Genomic DNA, 20,542 nt, shown 5'->3' on the forward strand with positions numbered 1-20,542 from the left:
CTGGGGGCTCGCCTCCCTCGCCAGCGCACAGGCGCCACCTGCCCTGCTCTTGGCACCTGTGAGACTGCATCTGCCCCGCCCCTCCGCCTCCAGCCCAGCACAGAGCCCGGCACACAGGGCGCTGGCATCTGTCTGCTAAGTGGCCGCAGAGTCCTCCCGGGAGGGCGGTCAGGAGCCACTGTGGGTGGGGAGGCGGGCTGAAGGACTGGGCCGTGTGCCAGCTGCCGTACCTGGCCGCGCCTCTGGTTCAGCCTCTGGAGGGACTTGTGTGTTTGAGGCTTGGACCTCCCGTGGCCCCTCAGGGGGTGTCACTCCAGGGCCTGGGCTGAGTCTTCGAGGCTGCTCGCTGGTTGGCCCTACACGAAGGAGGGGGTGGGGTGGCCCTGCCAGGAGCTGAGGTGCCCCATTCTGCAGGGGAACTGCACCTCCTGCGAGGGGCTGGACGATGCCAAGGACTACGCCCACGTGCGCTCCGCGCTGAAGATCCTCATGTTCTCAGATGCTGAGCACTGGGACCTCAGCAAGCTGCTGGCAGCCATTCTCCACCTGGGGAACGTGGAGTTCATGGGTAATGTTCCCCTCAAGCACCCCTGGGGAGGAAGAGTGGGGGGCAGGGAAAGAGAGAGAGAACCCCTCAGGGCTCTCCCCTGAAGAGCCGCCGAAGTCACGTGGTCTAACCCGGTCCGCAAAAAATACCTGGAAGTTTTAGCTATAATTTTGGAGGCCTTGTGGGGTTAGGGAAAAGATGTTGAAGATTAGGGCACTCCAAAGATGAAGACGCCATCAGTCAGCCCCCACACTTAGCTGGCACCCCAAAGAGCTCCCCCTCGAGGTGTGGGTGGAGCAGAGCAGACGGCCAGGCACGGACTTGCAGGCCAGCTGGTCGGCATCGGGTGGTCCGGGGTGTGCCGGCCTGGACGCCGCCCCGAGCCCCTGCCCGGAGGATGCAGAGAGAAGACCAGCATAGGCTGAGCCGGATCCTAATGAGACAGAGTGAGGGATCTCGGAGGGAAGGCGGGGAGGGGGGTGGAGTGGGTAGGTAATCAACCAAAGACCTTGCATATATGGACACAGACAATAGGGTGCTGAAGGCCTAGGGCAGGGGTGGGCGGGAGGAGGGCAAGGGGGGAAAGGGGACGTATGTAATACTTTCAACAATAAAGAATTATTTAAAATTTAAAAAGAAAAAGAATGGGCATAGGCAGTATTTGAAGAGATCATGGCTGGCTCAGAACTCATGACACACCAGTTCACAGAGCCGTGGGAAAGGACAGACTTTAGTAAACGTCTGGAGCAATTGGGCGTCCACGTGGAAAGCATGACCTTGGACCACTGCCTCTCACCCTGCAAGGTCATCTGCTCCGGGCGATGTGGCCGCCCTGCGGCCTGCGACCACACGGGCCCTTCTGCCAGGGGAGGGGTGCCCGTGCGACCAGCCGGGGCGTCAGGACACGGAGGCGTTTAAGTGTGAGGCCGAGGGAACGAAGCCGGCACAAAGCGTAGGTCGTTACAGCGCCTTCCTTACACAGAGCTCAAAAGCAGGGCAAGCTGAGTGCTGTTCAGGGATGCAGATCTAGTGAAAAAGTAAGGGAGGGGGAGGGCAGGCTCCAGGAGCTGGGAGAGCAGCTGCCTCTGGCGGAGAGAAGGCGTAGCAGGAAGGACCGACCGACTGGCGGGCGCTGTCACTTTGCAATGGCTGCACAGTGCTGACTTAATAATTACCCACTGTAACATGCCTTAGGGTTCTATGCACTTTTTTATCTCTATGCTTTATTGTCCAATTGTTTGTTTATGGCTAATCCTCACCTGAGGATATTTTTCCATTGGTTTTTAGAGAGAATAGAAGGGAGGGGAGAGACGGAGAGAGAGAAACATCGATGTGAGAGAGACACATTAATTGGTTGCCTCCTGCATGCACCCCGACCAGGGCTGGGGTCATGCCTGCATCTAAGGTACATGCCCTTGGCTGGAATTCGAACCCAGGACCCTTCAGTCCATGGGCCGATGCTCTATCCAGTTTTTAAAAGTTAAAACGCACACACTCACACACACACACACAAGCAATACTCCCTATTCCCCCAATCCTGGCAGCCCTAAGGTACAGGCTGACTCCCAGAGGAGGACCCTGAGTTAGGGAGGCCTGCTCGCGAGCGCTGGCCCAGGTTTCTACGCACAGCAGTGAGTTAAGGGGCTGATGGCTCCTCTCCTCCTTAATGGACCCCTCTGCACCCGCCCCACAGCCCTGCCCAGCCCCCCGAGCTTCTCCCCTTCCTTTTGGGCCGGGCCCTGATCTGAGGGGCAGAGCGGGAAGGGTGGCCTCGGGGGCCCTAGCTCCTGGGGCCTGGGCTGTCCGGCACTTGGCGTGCTTTGCCACTCAGCGGTCACCTTCTCCCTGCAGCTGCGGTCTTTGAGAACCTGGATTCCTCCGATGTGACGGAGACGCCTGCCTTCCCCACGGTGGCCACGTTCCTGGAGGTAGCCTGGCCTGGTGTCTGCCAGCTCCCAGGGGTCAGCTGACAGACCCCTGACCCCTGATTCCCATAACCCTTCCCAGGCTCTCAGCTCAACCATGCACCTCTGCCATCGCAGGCGGGGGTGGGAGCAGAGGGCAGCCGTGTGAGCTCACCGTTAGCCACGTAGCAGAATGAGGGCTCACTCTCCACCCGCTGGGCCACTGGACCCTTCCCTGGATCTTCCCCGGCTCCCACCAAACGCACCTGCCCGCAGCCTCGTCCCCAGGCTGCCCCAGAGCTGCTGCTCTGGAAAGGGAGGCATGCTCACACCATTGGCTTCCGCAGACCCTGAGAAACGGAGCCTCAGAGCCTCGCTTCAGGAGGCAGCCGGCAGGGGCAGGGAAATGCCTTTGCACTGGGGGAACTGGGTCACTTCCACGCCGCACCCCACTGGCTGTTCTGGTGGGAAAGTAATGGAATCAGAAGAGAAAAGAAGGGAAGGAAGGCAGAAAAGAAGGGAGGGAGGGAGGGAGGGAGGGAGGGAGGGAGAGAAGAAGGGAGGGAGGGAGAGAAGAAGGGAGGGAAGGAGGGAGGGAGGGAGGGAGGGAGGGAAGGAGGGAGTGAGAGAAGAAGGGAGGGAGGGAGAGAAGAAGGGAGGGAAGGAGGGAGGGAGGGAGGGAAGGAGGGAGGGAAGGAGGGAGGGAGAGAAGAAGGGAGGGAGGGAGAGAAGAAGGGAGGGAGGGAGAGAAGAAGGGAGGGAAGGAGGGAGGGAGGGAGGGAGGGAGGGAAGGAGGGAGTGAGAGAAGAAGGGAGGGAGGGAGAGAAGAAGGGAGGGAAGGAGGGAGGGAGGGCGGGAGGAAAAGGAAGAAAAGCAGTCCCATTAGGCACATCTTGCTGCTCATGTTCTTCATTTGGAGCAGAGCTCTTAGAAACATTGGGTATTTGCCGGCTTGGTCTTCCCTGCCTGGGGCGGGGGCTCCCTCAGGCCTGCAGCCCCAGGAGTGACGGGGTGGGGCATATCCCACGGCTGCCAAGGCCTGGCCGCAGAGCCCGCCCTGCCCTGGCTCTCCAAGGCCCACCTGGGGGTGATAACTCCTTCCTGCGCCCGGAGGCCAGCCCAGGGCTGGTCAGCCAAGCAGCTGGTCTGCTCAGGGCCCCGCTGGTGCCCCTGAACGTTCGCCAGGCCCTCCAGGGTGCGACTCTGTCCCCCCCGGGCCTGGCCCTCGTCTCGGGCATTGCCTCCCTCAGGCCTGGGGCATATGTGTCGGTCACGAGAGGGAACAAGACATGGCACAAGCAGGTCGGGACCCCGGAGCCAGCCCTGCTCCCTCAGCTGCCCGCCTCCCTCCAGGTGACGCAGCAGGCGCTCCGGGACTGTCTGGTCAAGCACTCCATCGCCATCCGCGGGGAGCTGGTCGCCAGGCCGCTGAGCACCACCCAGGCTGCCGACAGGAGGGACGCCCTCGTCAAGGTGCGGAGCGGAGGGAGGTGGAGAGCAGGACAGCGTGGGCCGCTGGCCAGTCCCGGCTCTGCCGGCACCCGCCCGCTGACTGTGGCCCCCGCCTCCCTGGGCGTGGCCTGTTGCCTGTACAGCAGGGATGATGCCCTTCAGTAGGTCTGAGCGCAGCCTTTCCGGGTGAGTTTGGGGAAAGGGGCAACCTTCCTCCTGGGCCCACAGCCCATGGGCTGCACCCATGTCTCCTCAGGGCATCTATGGGCACCTCTTCCTGTGGATCGTCAAGAAGATCAACGCTGCGATTTTCACTCCCCCCTCCCAGGACCCGAAACATGTGCGAAGGGCCATTGGCCTCCTGGACATATTTGGCTTTGAAAATTTCCAGAACAATAGGTATGACAGGATGGTCTCTGAACACCTGCTTTCGGGAAATGGACGATAAGCCCACTCCTCACTGACCACGCGAGCGGGCAGCCATTCCTCCCCCGGGGCTCCCACTTCCAATCCCAGCGCAGGCTGAGCCGCTGAGAAGGCGAGTCTTCCTGCAGGGAGCTGGTCTGTGTGCCCCCAGCACCCCAGCGCGCCCCGAGGAGGCACAGAGCGAGAGCACCCGAGAGCCAGGCCGTTGTCACCCCTCTGGGGCCACCTGCTCTCCTCATGAATCCGAGCGAGTAATCAGGCGGGGTTAGTGTGAAAATGAAAGTCAACGACATTGATTGGCTGGCACCTCCAGGTGCTCTGTCATGCTTGGTTGGGGCTAGGGCTAGGGTTAGGGTTAGGGCTAGGGCTAGTGCTCAGGCTAGGGTTAGGGCTAGGGCTAGGGCTAGTGCTCAGGCTAGGGTTAGGGTTAGAGTTAGGTCTAGGGCTTGGGCTAGGGCTAGCATTAGGGTTATGATTAGGGTTAGGGCTAGAGTTAGGGTTAGGGCTGTGGTTCGGGGTAGGGTTAGGATTAGGTTTAGGGTTAGGGCTAGGGCTAGGGGTAGGGTTAGGATTAGGTTTAGGGTTAGGGCTAGGGGTAGGGGTAGGATTAGTTTTAGGGTTAAGGTGAATAGAAAGTCAAGGACATTGCCTGGCTGGCACCTTCAGGTGCCCTATCATGCTCAGTAAGGTGAAGAGGGCCGTCCCTGCTGTTTTCGTTGGGCCGTGGAAAGGCAGGGCAGGCCTTCTCTGGCCAGGTCCCAGCAACCCTGAATGGAGGCTGAATGGAGCCAGGAGGCAGGTCAGAAGAGTACCCCCAGCGGTGAAGTGATGAAGGCTGGGGTGAGGGGAGGCTGGGGTGTTGAAGGGCAAGGATAGCTGAGCTCTGGCACATTAGCAAGTGAGAGAAGTGAGGAGCGAGCAGGAAGCACCTGTATGCAATCTACTAGCAGCTTCTCAGGCGAGCCTGGCTCATCATTGGCAGGGGACGCCCAGGACTGGTCCCGCGAAGTGGGGCCTTGGGCTGTCAGAGCAGCCTGGACCGGCCCGGCCTTCACAGGCCCTGCCCCGGGCCCATCTCCACAGGAGCCTGAGGGCCCCTTGGTGAGCCGGAGTGTCAGACACAAGCCATTCCCCATGCGAGCCGCTGCGTGGCGGCTCCAGCCGGCTGTGTGGGCAGGGCAGCAGCATGGGCAAGGCTGGCAGAACCGCCCAGTGATGGGAGCTGAGAGGTGGCCAGGCTGTGGTTTCTGTCCTCAAGGGAGACAGTGGGCAAACCAAGCTGAAAACCTTCAGGAGCATGAGTAGTGGGTTGTGGGGGTCAGGCCATAGATGCAAGGAGCCCTCCCGGAAGCGGCCAAGGGGCCTTTGTGACAGGGCTGCAGTCTCAGCCTGGTGACCGGTCACTCAGCCATGCCCCCCACAAGTGTCCATGGAGCCCGCTCCGAGCAAAGCGTGGGGCGTGGGGGACATGCCCACCCGTGCCCTCACCTCCTGGGTCAGCAGATGTGGAACAGCCAGTCCAGGCCTGATGAGGTTTTGCAGCGATCGGCAGCCATCCTGAGCAGGAAGGCCTGTCTGAGACCGGGGATGCCATTGGCCTGGGCGGGAGGCAGGAGAGGAGCGACTGCTAATGTGTGAGGACTCGGCTGGGGATGGGGAAGCAGTCCGTGGAGAGGAGAGCGGCCCAGCCCAGCCAGGGCCCCTCTGGGACAGAGGCAGGCTCCCTGCTGTGTCCCTGGGTCCTGCCCGGGGAGGGGTGAGCCGGGTCTGCAGGTCAGAAAGCTCCCTCTAGAACAGCGGTTCTCAACCTGTGGGTCGCGACCCCTTTGGGGGTCGAACGACCCTTTCACAGGGGTCGCCTAAGACCATCGGAAAACACATATATAATTACATATTGTTTTTGTGATTAATCACTATGCTTTAATTACATTCAATTTGTAACAATGAAATTGGGGGTCACCACAACATGAGGAACTGTATTAAAGGGCCGCGGCATTAGGAAGGTTGAGAACCACTGCTCTGTAGCGAGTCCAAAAGGCCCGAGGGACCAGGGGGCAAGTCCAGAAGGACCGTGGGGCGCCCCCTGGAGCAGGGGAGGTGGCTGTGCCGCAGCAGCAGGAGTGGGAAGAGTCAGGGCGCTTGCAGGGCAGAGCGTGCCCAGCTGGATTGGAATGGGGAGGAGGTGGGCGGAGGGGTCAGCATGATTCCTGTTTGCTGACTGCCGCCCGAGGGGAGGGCAGGGGCGGGAGCCCAGCAGCCACTCCTGAGTCTGCAGACGCTCCCCTCATGCCCAGGCCCTTGCCATAAGCCGGGCTGTTACACTGGTTCCCGGGGACCATTTCCCTGTCAGGGTAGGCAGCCCTGGCACAGAGCCCATGGAGGGTGGTGAGGAGCCGAGGCAGGGGTGGATGGCATGCCTTCAGAGCTGCTCCTTCTGTTAGCGTGCTTGCCGCAGGGGGAGGAGGTGAGGTGGGGGGCGGAGCAGAGAGGAGGGAGGGCGTGTGCCGGGTGCGCACAGCTGGCTGGGAATGGGGATGTGCGTCTGTGGCGCACCCGTGGGCTCTGCGCAAATGCCGGGGAGTGTGCTCAGGGCTGCGCAGGGCAGAGCCGACGTCCTCCCCACCCCGCCCGCAGCTTCGAGCAGCTCTGCATCAACTTCGCCAACGAGCACCTGCAGCAGTTCTTCGTGCAGCACGTGTTCACCCTGGAGCAGGAGGAGTACCGCTCCGAGGGCGTGGCCTGGGACTTCGTCGGCTACACGGACAATCGGCCCACCCTGGACCTGCTGGCCCTGAAGCCCATGAGCATCATCTCCCTCCTGGACGAGGAGAGCCGCCTCCCCCAGGTGCGCCCGGAGCCCGCCCTGGTGGAGGCCCGCCCTTCAGTCTCCTCCCTGGTGTCTCCTTTGCTCTGAAGTGGCTGGAACCTCTGCCAGGAATCAGCAATCCAGCCTCACTCACCTCCCAGCCAGGCCTGCTCTCCCTCCAGGCCCAGCTCGCTCGGCAACCTGCCCCCCTCCCCACAGAATGACCCACATCTCAGCATTGGTCAGACTCAAGAGCGCCCAGGGAGGCCTCCTGGGCACCCGCGGGCAAGGCCGCGGCCGGGACAGGGAAGGGAAACCCGCCTGTCCCTGGGGAGACGCCTCTCAGATGCAGTCAGCAGGAGCTCTTCATCCAGAGAACGGGAAGCCAGGCTGGGCGCCTGGACCGTGGTGGGAAGGGTGGAGTATGAGAGCTGGCAGTGGAGGGTGGCAGACCCAGTATCTGCCCAGGCTCTGCCTGGCTCATGAGACAAGCCCCGCCCCCTCAGTGTCAGAGTCCTGTCCGTAGGAAGGCGGTGGGTCATTCTGAGCGGTTGCTTTGGCCAGTGGGAGGCCCTGAGCTCTGTGGGTGCCCCCGCTGCCCCTGTGGCTGGGCTCTGGACCTCAGCCCACAGGGTGTCTGTGTTCTCCCAGGGGACGGATGCCACCATGCTGCAAAAACTGAACAGTGTCCATGCCAACAACAAGGCCTTCCTGCAGCCCAAGAACATCCACGACGCCAGGTTCGGCATTGCCCACTTTGCTGGAGAGGTGTACTACCAGGCGGAAGGTAGGCTCGCTGCAGGCTCCCGGCTGCGCGCTCAGGAAGGCCCCGGAGGCAGGCTGGGACCTTAGGTCGTTCTGCAGAGCGATGGGAAAGAGGGAATTGAATGGGCCAGGCATGTTTTGTTTTGTTTTGGTTGTAATAGTCTATTGAGTTATAATTCACATACCATGCGATTCACCCATTTTTTTTTTTTTGGCTTAAATATATGGTTTAAATATATAGAGAGGAAGGAAGGGAGAGGGGGAGAGAGAGATAGAAACATCAATGATGAGAGAGGATCATTGGCCGGCTGCCTCCTGCATGCTCTCACTGGAGCTTGTGCCCACAACCCCAGGCATGTGCCCTGACCAGGAATAGAACTGTGACCTCCTCGTTCATAGGTCGATGCTCAACCACTGAGCCAAGCCAGCCGGCATGATTCACCCATTTTAAGCACACAACTCAATGGATTTTAGTATGTTCACCCCGAGTTGTATAACTGTTGCCACAATTTAAAACATTTCACCACCCCAACAAGAAACCTCCCACTCGCAGTTATTCTGTGTTGCCCCCACCCCTCCCAGCCCCTGGCAGCCACCCCTCCCTCTCTGTGGGTTTGCCTGTTCATCGTATTTCGTACGGACGGAGCCACACAGCCCGTGGTCTCTGGGACTGGCGTCTGGCCCTGAGCACCGTGCTTCCAAGGCTATCCATGTGGGCAGGTGCCAGACGTTGTTTCTTCAAATCACAGCGTAACAGCCACTTGAACACGCCGCGTTTTGTTTATTCCTTCATCAGTTGGTGGACATTTGAGTTGCTCTACTTTTCGGCTATTTTGAATGATGCTGCTATGACCACTCATGTGCATGTTGCTATGTGGACATATGTTTCCACTTCTTCGGGCCCTCTAGTTTAACTTTTTGTGTAACCACCAAACTGTTTTCCAAAATGGCCCCCCATTTTACGTCCCCACCACCGACGTATGAGGGTTCCAGTTTCTCCGGGCCCTCGCCGACCCACGGCACCGCCTGCGTTTGGTTATGGCCGTTCTGGGCTTAACGTGGGTCTCAGGTGGCGTGGGTCTGTGCCTCATGTTGCCTGGTGGTGTCGAGCATCTTTTCACGTGCTCATTGGCCTTTTGCATGTCATCCTTGGAGAAATCTCTCTCCAAATCCTTTGCCCATATTTTAATTGGGTTGTCCTTTTATTGTCAAGTTGTAAGAGTTTGTTATGTATTCTGAATATAAGTACCTTATCAGATATATAATTTGTAAATATTTAATTCTGTGGGTTATCTTTTCACTTTCTTAATAGTGTTCTTTGAAGCACAAAATGTTAATTTTGATCAAGTCCAACTTACCTATTTTTTTTATTGATTGATTTTAGAGAAAGAGGAAGTGAGGGGGGGAGAGAGGGAGGGAGGGAGAGAGAGAGAGAGAGAGAGAGAGAGAGAGAGAGAGAGAGAGAGAGAGAGAAAGAGAGAGAGAAAGAGAGAGAAACATTGGTTTGTTGTTCCACTTGTTTATGCATTCATTGGCTGATTCTTGTATGTGCCCTGACTGGGGCTTGAACCCACAACCTTGGTGTTTCAGGACGACGCTCTAACCAACTGAGCTACCTCGTCAGGTTACCTATTTTTTTGTTGTTGCTCATGCTTTTGGTTTCATGACTTAGAAACTACTGTCCAAACCAGGACTTCCCCTGCGTTTTCTTCTAAGCGTTTTCTAACGTTAGCTTTGCATGTAGGCCTTTGATCCCTGTGAGTTCCTTGTTGTATAAGTTGAGATAGGATTGAGCAAGGTTCTGACTGAGAAAGCAGGGCCTGGGTGGGCCACCCTTGGGTGAGCCGAGAAGAGGGAGCCGTGTCCAGGGCGCAGCTGCGGCCGGAGAGGGCAGACAGCACAGTGCGACTCTCGGCTCTGATGCAGGAACAAGGACGTATCCGGCTGGGTAGCTGGAGCCTCGCGGGCACACTGCTCAGTTGGAGAGCTGAGGTGGCACCTGCTCCCCGGCATCATTCCAGCTCTGAGGGCTGTGCCCCGCCAGGCTCCTGGGGCAGCCCCTCTCCCAGGCACTGAGCTCCCTCCCTCCCTCCCACCCTTAGCTCCTCCTCGAGGCCCCCCCCCAGGCTGTGCAGGGATGCACGGAGCACCGCACTAAAAGGTGGGGTGACTTAAAAAAAGGGCAGAGTGGGAGAGGAAAGTTGGGGTCCCGTTCATGCAGAGCCAACCCTCAGAGTCCCCGGAGAAGCCCTCCAGGCCTGGCTTGCAGGGCAGCCTTGCCAGCGGGTCTGTGCCCACTGGAGAGCGAGCCCACTCTCCATGATGGGGGGGGTGTCCTGTCCTCCGGGACCTGCCTTGCTGGTGGCCTGGGGCTGCCACAGGGAAGTCACGCCAACGGGCAGAGGTTAGGTCCTCACGTGTGGAGGCTGGAGTCCCAGATGGGTGTCAGGAGGGCAGCGCCCTCCGAGGCCCCGCCTGCGGGTGGAAGCTGCTCCGCATCTTTCTGTCTGTGCGTCTGTCCGGCACTGCTCTTCCTGCGGCTCTGCCCGGGGCTAGGAGCCACCCGAGCAGCTGCACTTCAACCTCCCCATCTCCGACCACTTTACCTCCACACGGAGTCACTCTGGTCCTGCGGTTAGGACTTCAACATGCGGGTTGTGGGGAGCCACGACTCAGCCCACAACACCGGCCTCCCCAATTCCGACTGCTGTGGACGGCCTGGGGGTCCCAGGCTCCCAGGTACCCGCAGTGAGTTACACATGTGCTTGCTTCCTAAACATGTCTGCTACAGCACACATATGCTCACACACACATGCTCACACAGTGCACACATGTGCACACGCACACACGCAGCACACAAATGCTCACACAAATGCTCACATAGTGCACACACATGCACATGCACACAGCGCAATATGCTCACACGCACAAATGCTTACACACATGTGCACACACGCAGCACATACACGCACACATATGCTCACACACAAATGCTTACACATGTGTGCACACACACAGCACACATATGCTCACACACATGCTCACACAGTGCGCACACAGCACACATGCACACACACAAATGCTCACACAGTGCACACACGCGCACATGCGCACACAGCGCAATATGCTCACACACACAAATGCTTACACACATGCGCACATGCAGCACATACATGCACACAGCACACATATGCTCACACATGTGCTTACACACGTGTGCACACATGCAGCACATACACGTGCACATAGCACACAAATGCTCACACAGTGCACATACAGCACACACACATGCACACACATGCTCACACGCAAATGCTCACACACACATGCAGCACACATATGCTCACACACAAATGCTTACACACAGAGATACATGCACCACATGCACACACACAGCATGCGCGCAGCACACACGCACACATGCAGCACACAACGCAGCTCACACACTCACTGCCTAGGGGAGCGTGCTCCCTCCCAGGCTGCACAGCCTAAAGGCTGACCTGACAGGGAGTAGCCTGCAAGCAGCTGGGGCAGTGAGACGCCCCGACGTCCTGGGAGCCAGGAGGCCAAGGCGTTTAACTTCTTCCCTCCTCCATGTGGGTGCAGGAGAAGCAAAGTCGCTGCCACCCCGAGTTAGACCCCGAGGGCCCCAGGGGTTCTGTGGTCAGGCCTGACCACGGGGACGTGCCCGCAGGGTGCGGACTGCGCAGCAGGCGTGGGTGAGGGGGAGCGGTGCGGGCGGTGGACCCGCTCCGGCCCCTGCTGCCCGCGGCCTGGCCCCGGAAGCCGAGGCTGGGGGAGGAGACGGCACGGCCTCAGAGCATCCCCGCTGCGCAGAGGGCCCCAGAGACGGTCTGCCCAGGGTTGTGGGCCCGGAGAGCCGCCGGACGGACGGACGGACGGACGGACGGGGCGGCGCTGGAGCAGGAGCTGCCGCCTGGGTTGGGAGGAAAGAGCGTCCCAGACGGCATGTGGGGCCAGGGCACGCCGGGCTGAGGCCGGGTGACGGGTGCCAGGGCCGGGGGCAGAGAAGAGGAAGAAGTGCCCTGGGGGGCAGGGGCAGGGTCCAGTTGGGGTGACAGGGAAGGCCCTCGGCGGGTGTGTGGCACAGAGCGGGGCGGCCGCCGGAGTGCGGACAGAGACCGGCCGCTGGGCCAGGGGCCTGCATGGGGTGGAGTCGTGGGGTGGGGTCACCTGTCCATGTGACCTGGTTTGGGGCCGGGTGCAGGCCTCCCGCTGGCCGGACACGGGAGGAGGCGGGGTGCAGGTGCCTCAGGCCCTGTGCCAGGCCCCCCGCAGCCCTCTCGTGGCTCACAGTGCAGCTGACCGGCGGGGGGGCGCCCTGCTGCCCACAGGCTTCTTGGAGAAGAATCGAGACGCGCTGAGCACAGATATCCTCACCCTGGTCCACTCCTCCCAAAACAAGTTCCTGCGGGAAATCTTCAAGTTGGAGTCAGCAGACATCAAGCTGGGCCGCGGGACTATCCGCCGGGGGCAGGCGGGGAGCCAGGTCCTCAAGGTGGGCTCCTGGCTGCCCCTCCCGCCCCCCTCCGCCCCCCTCCGCCCCTCTCCACCCTCTCTGCCCCCTCCACCCCCATCTGCCCCCTCCACCCCCATCCGCCCCCTCCGCCCCTCTCTGCCCCCCTCCACCCCCATATGCCCCCTCCGCCCCTCTCTGCCCCCCTCCACCCTCATCCGCCCTCTCTGCCCCCCTCTACCCCCATACGCCCCCTCCGCCCCTCTCTGCCCCCCTCCACCCCCATCTGCCCCCTCCGCCCCTCTCCCCCCTCTGCCCCCCTCAACCCCCATCCGCCCCCCCACCCCCATCGGCCCCCCTCCACCCACATCTGCCCCCTCCGCCCCTCTCCCCCCTCTCTGCCCCCCTCCACCCCCATACGCTCCCTCTCCGCCCCCCTCTGCCCCCCTCCACCCCCATCCGCCCCCCCCATCCGCCCCCTCCGCCCCCTCTGCCCCCCTCCACCCCCATCCGCCCCCCCACCCCCATACGCCCCCTCGGCCCCTCTCTGCCCCCCTACACCCCCATACGCCCCCCTCCACCCCTCTCCCTCCCCCTCTGCCCCCCATCAGCCCCTCCACCCCCATCCGCCCCCCTCCACCCCCATCTGCCCCCTTCCTCCCCTATCAGCCCCTCTCCACCCCTCTCCGCCCCCCTCTGCCCCTCTCCCCATCCCCCCTCTCCCTGCACTTCCCTCTCTCCCCTCTCCACCCCTCTACCCACCCTGCCCCTCTCCCCCACCACCACCCCCCTCCCCCCTCCATTCCTTTCTCCCCCTTCCTTCCTCTACCCCCTCTCCTCCTCTCTCCTGCCCGCTCCGCTCCCCTCTCCACCTCTCTCTGCCCCCCTCTCTCTGCCTGGGCCGCCTGTCAGGACTCTCAGCCGCATGGGAAGGAGGGACGGAGAGGGGTGCCTGCTTCCGAGCGTGGGCAGTCTTGCTAAGGCACTTCTGCTTGTGTTAATATTGCTACGTGTCTCTATCAACCTGTGTGTGTGTTCTGAGTGCTGTATGTGTTGAGGGTGTGCATGGTTGTGTGTGGCTACTGTAGCATGGGTGTGCATGGGTGCGTGTGCATGTGGCATGCGTGTGGTGTGTGTGGGTGTGGATGTGTGTGTGTGTGTGTGTGTGTGTGTGTGTGTGTGTAGTGTGGCTGGTGAAAAATGAGTTCTTTTGTGGTGTCATGAGGAAAGAAGGTCAAAGGCACCGCATGGAGGAGTTAAAATGTGATGCAGGATTTTATTGTGAGTTCGGGGACGGAGAGGGTGGCCAGGGGCTACAGCACTGCCCTGACAGTCCTCCATCTCTCTTCTTGGTCAGGTAAAGGACCGGCACTATTCACATGCTCCAACCCGGACTCCTGACTTCCCCCAGCAAACTCGGGGGGGCGGTTCCTGTCCTCTCTCCAATCTGATGGCCTTTCCCATGTTCCCAGGCGAGGTCCCGCCCTGTCTCCGCACCCTGACTCCCACGGAGCATGCCCACAAGTGCCATTACAGCAGCCCGCTCCTCTTGAGCGTGTGCCCAGTGAGGAGTCTCCTCCCGTTGCTCTGGTACCAGACCGGGCCTCAGCACCCGGGGAGATGGTCCCATCCCTTCTGAGGATGAAGTCTCCTCTCCGGCAGTTTCCTGTAGTGTGTGAACCTGTCTGGTGACCAGTCCGCTAGTGGGAATGCTGCTGCCCTGCTCCCTGCTCCAGCTTCCCCGTTTAAGATGATCTAATCCCCTTTGCTTCCTTATGTTAATAACTAGCTCTCTTCCTCACGCTAATAACTACCTACCTGTGCTGACAGTAGGAGATGGGGTGCGCATGTGGTGTGCGTTTTGAGTGGTGTATGTTATACTGTATGGTGTATGTATGTGTGCTTGTGATATGTGTGTAGTATCTGTGGTGTGTGTGACTGAATGTGGACGTTGTGTTTTGTGTGGTGTGTGTGGGGTGTGTGTATGTGGTATGTGGTGTGTGTGTGTGTATGTGTGTGGGGAATGTGGGAGGGTTGGGGGGTGGCTGTTTCCAGGGAGAAGGGCAGAGCCCGGGTGCCCCCAGGGCAGCCTAGGATCCTGGAAGGGGGTTTGCCTCCCCTCTGCCTCCCCACAGCCAGGGCTGCTCCAGAAAAGCCCTGGAGGCTTCTGGTGAGGGCCCCCCTCCCACCGCAGGAGGCTGAGCCAGCTGATGGCGGAGGAGCTGAGAGAGCAGTCAGAGGCCCTCTCTCCATGCCCCAATGAGCACTGGCCACATCACAGTGTCCTTGGCCTTTACCCCCACCCCTGCCGTAGCTCCCGAGGCCTCAGGCCCAAGGCCACCTGCAGTGCAGGCCCAGAGACATCCAGGAGCCCCGAGGCTGTGCACGAGCCACCCGGCCTGAGACAGTGAACGAACTGGCCTTTGCAGCTGGTGGGGCACGCTGCCCTGGCCCTGCAGCTGGCCGAGCACACTGCCCTGGCCCTGCAGCTGGCCGAGCACACTGCCCTGGCCCTGCAGCTGGCCGAGCACACTGCCCTGGCCCTGCAGCTGGCCGAGCACACTGCCCTGGCCCTGCAGCTGGCCGAGCACACTGCCCTGGCCCTCCAGCTGGCCGAGCACACTGCCCTGGCCCTGCAGCTGGCCAAACACACTGCCCTGGCCCTGCAGCTGGCCGAGCACACTGCCCTGGCCCTGCAGCTGGCCGAGCACACTGCCCTGGCCCTCCAGCTGGCCGAGCACACTGCCCTGGCCCTGCAGCTGGCCAAACACACTGCCCTGGCCCTGCAGCTGGCCGAGCACACTGCCCTGACCCTCCAGCTGGCCGAGCACACTGCCCTGACCCTGCAGCTGGCCAAGCACACTGCCCTGGCCCTCCAGCTGGCCGAGCACACTGCCCTGACCCTCCAGCTGGCCGAGCACACTGCCCTGGCCCTGCAGCTGGCCGAGCACACTGCCCTGGCCCTGCAGCTGGCCAAACACACTGCCCTGGCCCTGCAGCTGGCCGAGCACACTGCCCTGGCCCTGCAGCTGGCCGAGCACACTGCCCTGGCCCTGCAGCTGGCCGAGCACACTGCCCTGGCCCTGCAGCTGGCCAAACACACTGCCCTGGCCCTGCAGCTGGCCGAGCACACTGCCCTGGCCCTGCAGCTGGCCGAGCACACTGCCCTGGCCCTGCAGCTGGCCGAGCACACTGCCCTGGCCCTCCAGCTGGCCGAGCAAACTGCCCTGGCCCTCAGCTGGCCGAGCACACTGCCCTGGTGCTACAGGTGGCCAGAGCAGGGTCTGGGTGTTTCGGGGAGCAGGTGGCTATGGAGGAAAAGTATGTTGTTTTACAAACCAAGACAAGAAGAAAATGCTGCCCACTGTGGTTAAAGCCCAGTGACTGCATCCTCTCCTCAGAGGTGTCCAGGTGTGAAGACCTCTGCTCCAGACGGTGCAGTCTGGCAGCACACACCTGTGCTCAGGTGCACTGGGCCTTGGGAAGTTTGAAGAAGGAGCATTGCCCACGATGGTATTGTACAAGACAACACTGCTCATGGCAAGGGGCTTGGGCCCTTACCCCTCTTGCGTCCATAAGTTACTACATTTATTTTAGAACGATACACATTAACTATAACGCATACAATTCATAGTATAAAACATTTTTTAAATATATAAAACCGGCGCAAAACTGGAACATGTAGGAGGGTGAGGCCAAAAAGTGAGCATTCCCAGTTCTGACATCCTCTTCTCACCCTGGCGCATCATCTTGTGCATCCCACTTGGGGGACCCCAACCCTAGACAGGAGGCAGGTGCCCCATCTTCTCCCCCTCTGGGTCCTCATTATCCAATGGGGGTGCACACAGTAGGCGCTTGGGAACCTGTGATGGATGGATGGATGGACGGACGGACGGATGGATACAGCCCACCCAGCTGAGGGACCTCAGCGAAGCTGGGGCTGTACTGTGGGTCAGCGGTGTTCCAGGTGGTGCTCCCCAGCCCGACTCAGACCCTGTGCTTCTGTCCACAGTTGGCAGACTCCAGCAGGCAGCCTGCCACCTTGGCAGGCCAGTTCAAGCAGTCCCTGGACCAGCTGATGAAAATCCTAACCAACTGCCAGCCCTCCTTCATCCGCTGCATCAAACCCAATGAGCACAAGAAGCCGCTGGTAATGAGGGAGGCTGGGCACAGGGCGGGGCAGCTACTGGCCCAGTCTGAGGGCAGCTAGGGTCCTGTCATTCCCTCCCCCGGGGCCTGGGCAGTATTCGAGCTGTCACCTGCCCCATAGACAGGACACGGGGTGAGGTGGCCAGTCCAGGCCATGCTCAGTCAGCGGCAGGGTTGGACTGCGGACTCAGCCCTGCCGCTGGCCCGCTGTGCACTTGGCCAGGGGCTTCCCTCTCCAGGCGGCTTCTCTTCTGGGAAGTTAGACTGGCAACTGCCTGCCTGCAGGGCGGGAGGACGCACTGCCGCTGCTGTCACATCCGCTGGGCTGGGGTCAGAGGCTGCGGCCACGCTGGGGGCCCTTGAGAGCGTGCTTCTCGCTTCTGCGTGGGGCGGGCGGGAGCCTGCTACCTGCCCACGGGCCCTTGGCCGTGGGCTTGGGAATCCCACCCGGAGGCTGAAAATACAGGACTCCCCAAACTAAAAGAGGCCGTCTGAAAGGAGAAACATCTTATAAGGGGAAAATGTTATATTAAATAAAGTGACCTTTTGAAAAGAAGAAAATTATTGAAGTTGAGGCTCTCCGGGCTCTCCAGAATGCATCCTCCAGGTCGGCAGTGCTCCAGGGCCAGGACAGCGCCCTCTGCCCACACCCCCGGCCTCAGGAGGCGGGTGCCCTGTGGGTGTAGGGGGACCCCGGCTGAGGGGCTGGCAGGCTCAGGTTCCCACCCGAGCTCAGGACTGAGGAGTAGGGCCCTGGCCTCAGGCGCCTCGCCTTGAAACTGGAGCTCAGTGCCCCCGTGGGCTGTTGTAAAGACCACATGAGAAGCACGAGATGGGGGGGGGGGGGGTAACTTGCCCCAGAGGACCTTCCGTGTGGCCCTGACCCACGAGCAGTTGCCTCTGGGAACCTCAGTTTCCAGGTAGGTAACTGCCTGCTGGTGGACTCCCCAGATTGGGGGGGGGGTGCCCCCAGTGCCCAGAGACTCCTGGGCTGGAAGGTTGGGGGGGTGAGTGGAGCCCCCCACCCCCATGCCATGGCCAGCAGCTCTGAGTAGGAACTGGGCTGGGGCACTGCTGGCAGGGGAGGCCTTGTTCCTGGGGGCGCTGCTGGGGCGCTTAAACGGGGTGAATACAAACAGCTGCGCACCGAGGGGAGGCGGTGGCAATGCTTCTGTTACCGACTGCGCTCTCCTTGGAGACCTATGGGCCCTCCAGCACGGACTGTTTTGCGACCTCCACCAAACATTCTCTGATAACCAAGCGCCGGCCCGTCGCTTTGGGGGGGGGGGTCGACCTGGGGGGAGGCCGCCTTCAGAAGGGGGGTCGACCTGGGGGGAGGCCGCCCCTCATCCTCCTCTGGCCTCTGCCCGCAGCTCTTCGACCGCGAGCTGTGCCTGGAGCAGCTGCGCTACTCGGGGGCCCTGGAGACCGTGCGCGTCCGCCGGGCGGGCCTCCCGCTCCGCTACACCTTCGCGCAGTTCGCGGGGCGCTTTGGGGTCCTGCTGCCCAGCGCCACCCGCCGGCAGGTGTGTGCTGGGGCCGCCGCCTGTGGGCTCCCCAGCCCCGTTCCCAGGGGGTGCCCGTGGCCCCTCCCTGGGCTCCCACCCCGCCCCTTGGAGCCCTGGATGTGGGGGCTGCCCCCGGCTGGAAGGGCGGGCTGACCTCCTGGTCGGAGTGTCTGTAGCCTATAGCCTGCGCTCCCGTGTGGGGCATGTGGGGGCCACGCGGGTGGGGGAGCGGGAAGCCCTCACTGTCCTGCCTCAGGTTTGGGGTGCAGGGCCCGGAGGACCTCAGCCTCCGGCCGCCCAGGTCCCTGCCCGCCCTCCAGCGCCTGCTTCTCCCCGGCAGCTTCGGGACAAGTGTCGGCAGATGACGCTGCGCATCGCTGAGACGTGGCTGGGGACTGACAGAGACTGGAAAGTAGGAAAGACCAAAATTTTCCTGAAGGTGAGACCCTGCCTGCAGCCTTGGCCTCGGAGCATGGGGCCACCATGGGGCTGCCGCTGCCCCCCCAGCTCTGCGTGTGGCCCCCTCAAAGGCACCCAAGGTTGTAGAAAGCAGGGCTGGGGGTAGGGGAGGCCGGGGAGCCCAGCTCGGCCTGGAGAAGCTCAGGAGGCTTCCAGAGGGGCACCGGCCAGGCCCAGGAGGAGGAGCAGAGCAGGAGCGCCCAGGGCAGCCCCATGGCCGAGTCCCAGCCCACCGGGCTGTGCTGCCGGGGAGCTCTGCCTCCACAGGGGCTGGCGCCCAGGGTGCTGAGCCCTCGCCCAGCAGAGCCTGCTCTTGGGCAGGTGTGTGAAGCAGCCCCCCTCCCCCTCCCCTGGGGGCCCAGCATCACAGAGGCCGCCTCGGTCCTGCTGCCTTCAGGCCTCGGGTCGCAGTGGGTCAGAGAGGCCCTGGAGGAAAGCCCTGCCTTGGATGGTGGGCAGAGGTCAGATAGGGAGGCCGCCGCCGTAGCCATCCAAGCGCCCTCCCATCCCTGCCACCCTTCCCTGCCCCTCCCCTGCCTCCTCCCCCTGAGCCCTGCTCACCGCCCCAGGGCCTCCCGGGCGCCCTCTAGCAGCCCATTCACTACGCAGGTCTGTGCTGGGGCCTGGGGCACAGGCCTGAAGCGGGAAGCAGTGGCTTCCGACTCCCTTGGAGGGAAGGCCCTCCCCAGGCGGGGTACAGGAGTAAGAGGGTAACTGCTGGGAGGATGTGGGGGCGGGCAGGAGAGGCCCTCCCCTCCACCTTCTTCCTCTCTGGCTGCTCCTTGAAGCCACAGCAGAGGTCTGGCCGCTCTGTGTCCCCAGTGCCCACTCGGGCACACGAGAGGCTCCGTGCTGCTTGACCCGAGGCTGACGCAGGCCCCGAGCCCTGGCCTCGCCCGCCGGCCGCTGCCTAAGGCCAGCTGCTCTCCGTTCTTCAAACACAGTCCCTGCCACGGGGTCAGGGTGGCAGCGGGGCACAGGGTCAGGGGAGCTCAGCGAGAGGGAGAGTCGCCGCCCAGGGCTGACTCTCACACCGAGTCCTACGCCAAGGCCGAAGGGAACATTTTTCCATTGAGACTGGCAGGAGCCCATAACACAGTTGACTGCACCGTTCACATGAATTTGGGGAAATAAACCAACTTCCAGGAAACGTTGGCCGCCTCTTGGGTTCTCCAGAGCAGGAATGAAGTCGGCCAGATTGAGCTCACAGCAAGAAGAGGTGGAGTGGGAGGTCCTTGGCTTGGGGCTGGGCCCTTGGGCAGCTGCCATCTCTGAGCCACGTTCAGTCCACGTGGCCCTTCCCCGGCGTGGCCCCCCGGGAGCACAGCGACAAGCCTGAGGTGCGGGGTGAAGGGGGCAGCGCATGCGTGTCTGTCCCGTGGCAGGAGCAGCAGGACGCTCTGCTGGAGGTGCAGAGGAGCCAGGCCCTGGAGGCAGCCGCGGTCACCATCCAGAGAGTCGTGCGGGGCTACAAGCACAGGTGACAGCCCTGCCCCCTGCCCCCGCCCGCACACACCCGCCCAGCACGTTCCCTGGGAAGACCTGCAGCCCCCAAACCGGGGACTCGGGTTCCTGCCCCCCTGCCCCTCAGGACCTCTGACAGGGACACTAGCCTGTGGTGCGGAGAGGTCGGAGGCATTATCTGAATGCTCGCTTGTGGGCCATGTTTGGTGTGGGGCGGGCGGGCGGGGACCCACTACATAAGCCAGAGTCAAATGAAGTGTCAGCTCTGGTCTCAACTATGTTTTGATGTTCTCCTCCAATTGTCTTAGAGCAGTGGTCGGCAAACTCATTAGTCAACAGAGCCAAATATCAACAGTACAACTATTGAAATTTATTTTGAGAGCCAAAATTTTTAAACATAAACTATATAGGTAGGTACATTGTTATTAACTTAATTAGGGTACTCCTAAGGCTTAGGAAGAGCCACACTCAAGGGGCCAAAGAGCCACGTGTGGCTCGCGAACCGCAGTTTGCCAACCACGGTCTTAGAGAATTTATGAGTTTGGGTTTATGAGGTGGTCGGTTTTGGAGGTAAGAAAAAAACCT

The 20,542-nt window shown here is 61.5% G+C and overlaps 1 protein-coding gene across 1 annotated transcript in view; it reads left to right on the forward strand.

The window, feature by feature from the left end:
* The window catches only part of MYO7B (myosin VIIB), a 78,243-nt gene that overhangs the window by 21,843 nt on the left and 35,858 nt on the right, over positions 1-20,542 (forward strand). The window contains exons 8-18 of the mRNA XM_059704792.1: positions 415-568; positions 2,399-2,475; positions 3,805-3,924; positions 4,160-4,302; positions 6,964-7,174; positions 7,787-7,922; positions 12,256-12,419; positions 16,390-16,527; positions 17,900-18,052; positions 18,375-18,473; positions 19,879-19,973. Coding sequence (XP_059560775.1) covers positions 415-568; positions 2,399-2,475; positions 3,805-3,924; positions 4,160-4,302; positions 6,964-7,174; positions 7,787-7,922; positions 12,256-12,419; positions 16,390-16,527; positions 17,900-18,052; positions 18,375-18,473; positions 19,879-19,973 — 1,490 coding nt within the window. The remainder of the gene's footprint in view (positions 1-414; positions 569-2,398; positions 2,476-3,804; positions 3,925-4,159; positions 4,303-6,963; positions 7,175-7,786; positions 7,923-12,255; positions 12,420-16,389; positions 16,528-17,899; positions 18,053-18,374; positions 18,474-19,878; positions 19,974-20,542) is intronic.

The sequence above is a fragment of the Myotis daubentonii genome, chromosome 7 (genome assembly GCF_963259705.1).
Source record: "Myotis daubentonii chromosome 7, mMyoDau2.1, whole genome shotgun sequence".
NCBI classification, from domain to species: domain Eukaryota; kingdom Metazoa; phylum Chordata; class Mammalia; order Chiroptera; family Vespertilionidae; genus Myotis; species Myotis daubentonii.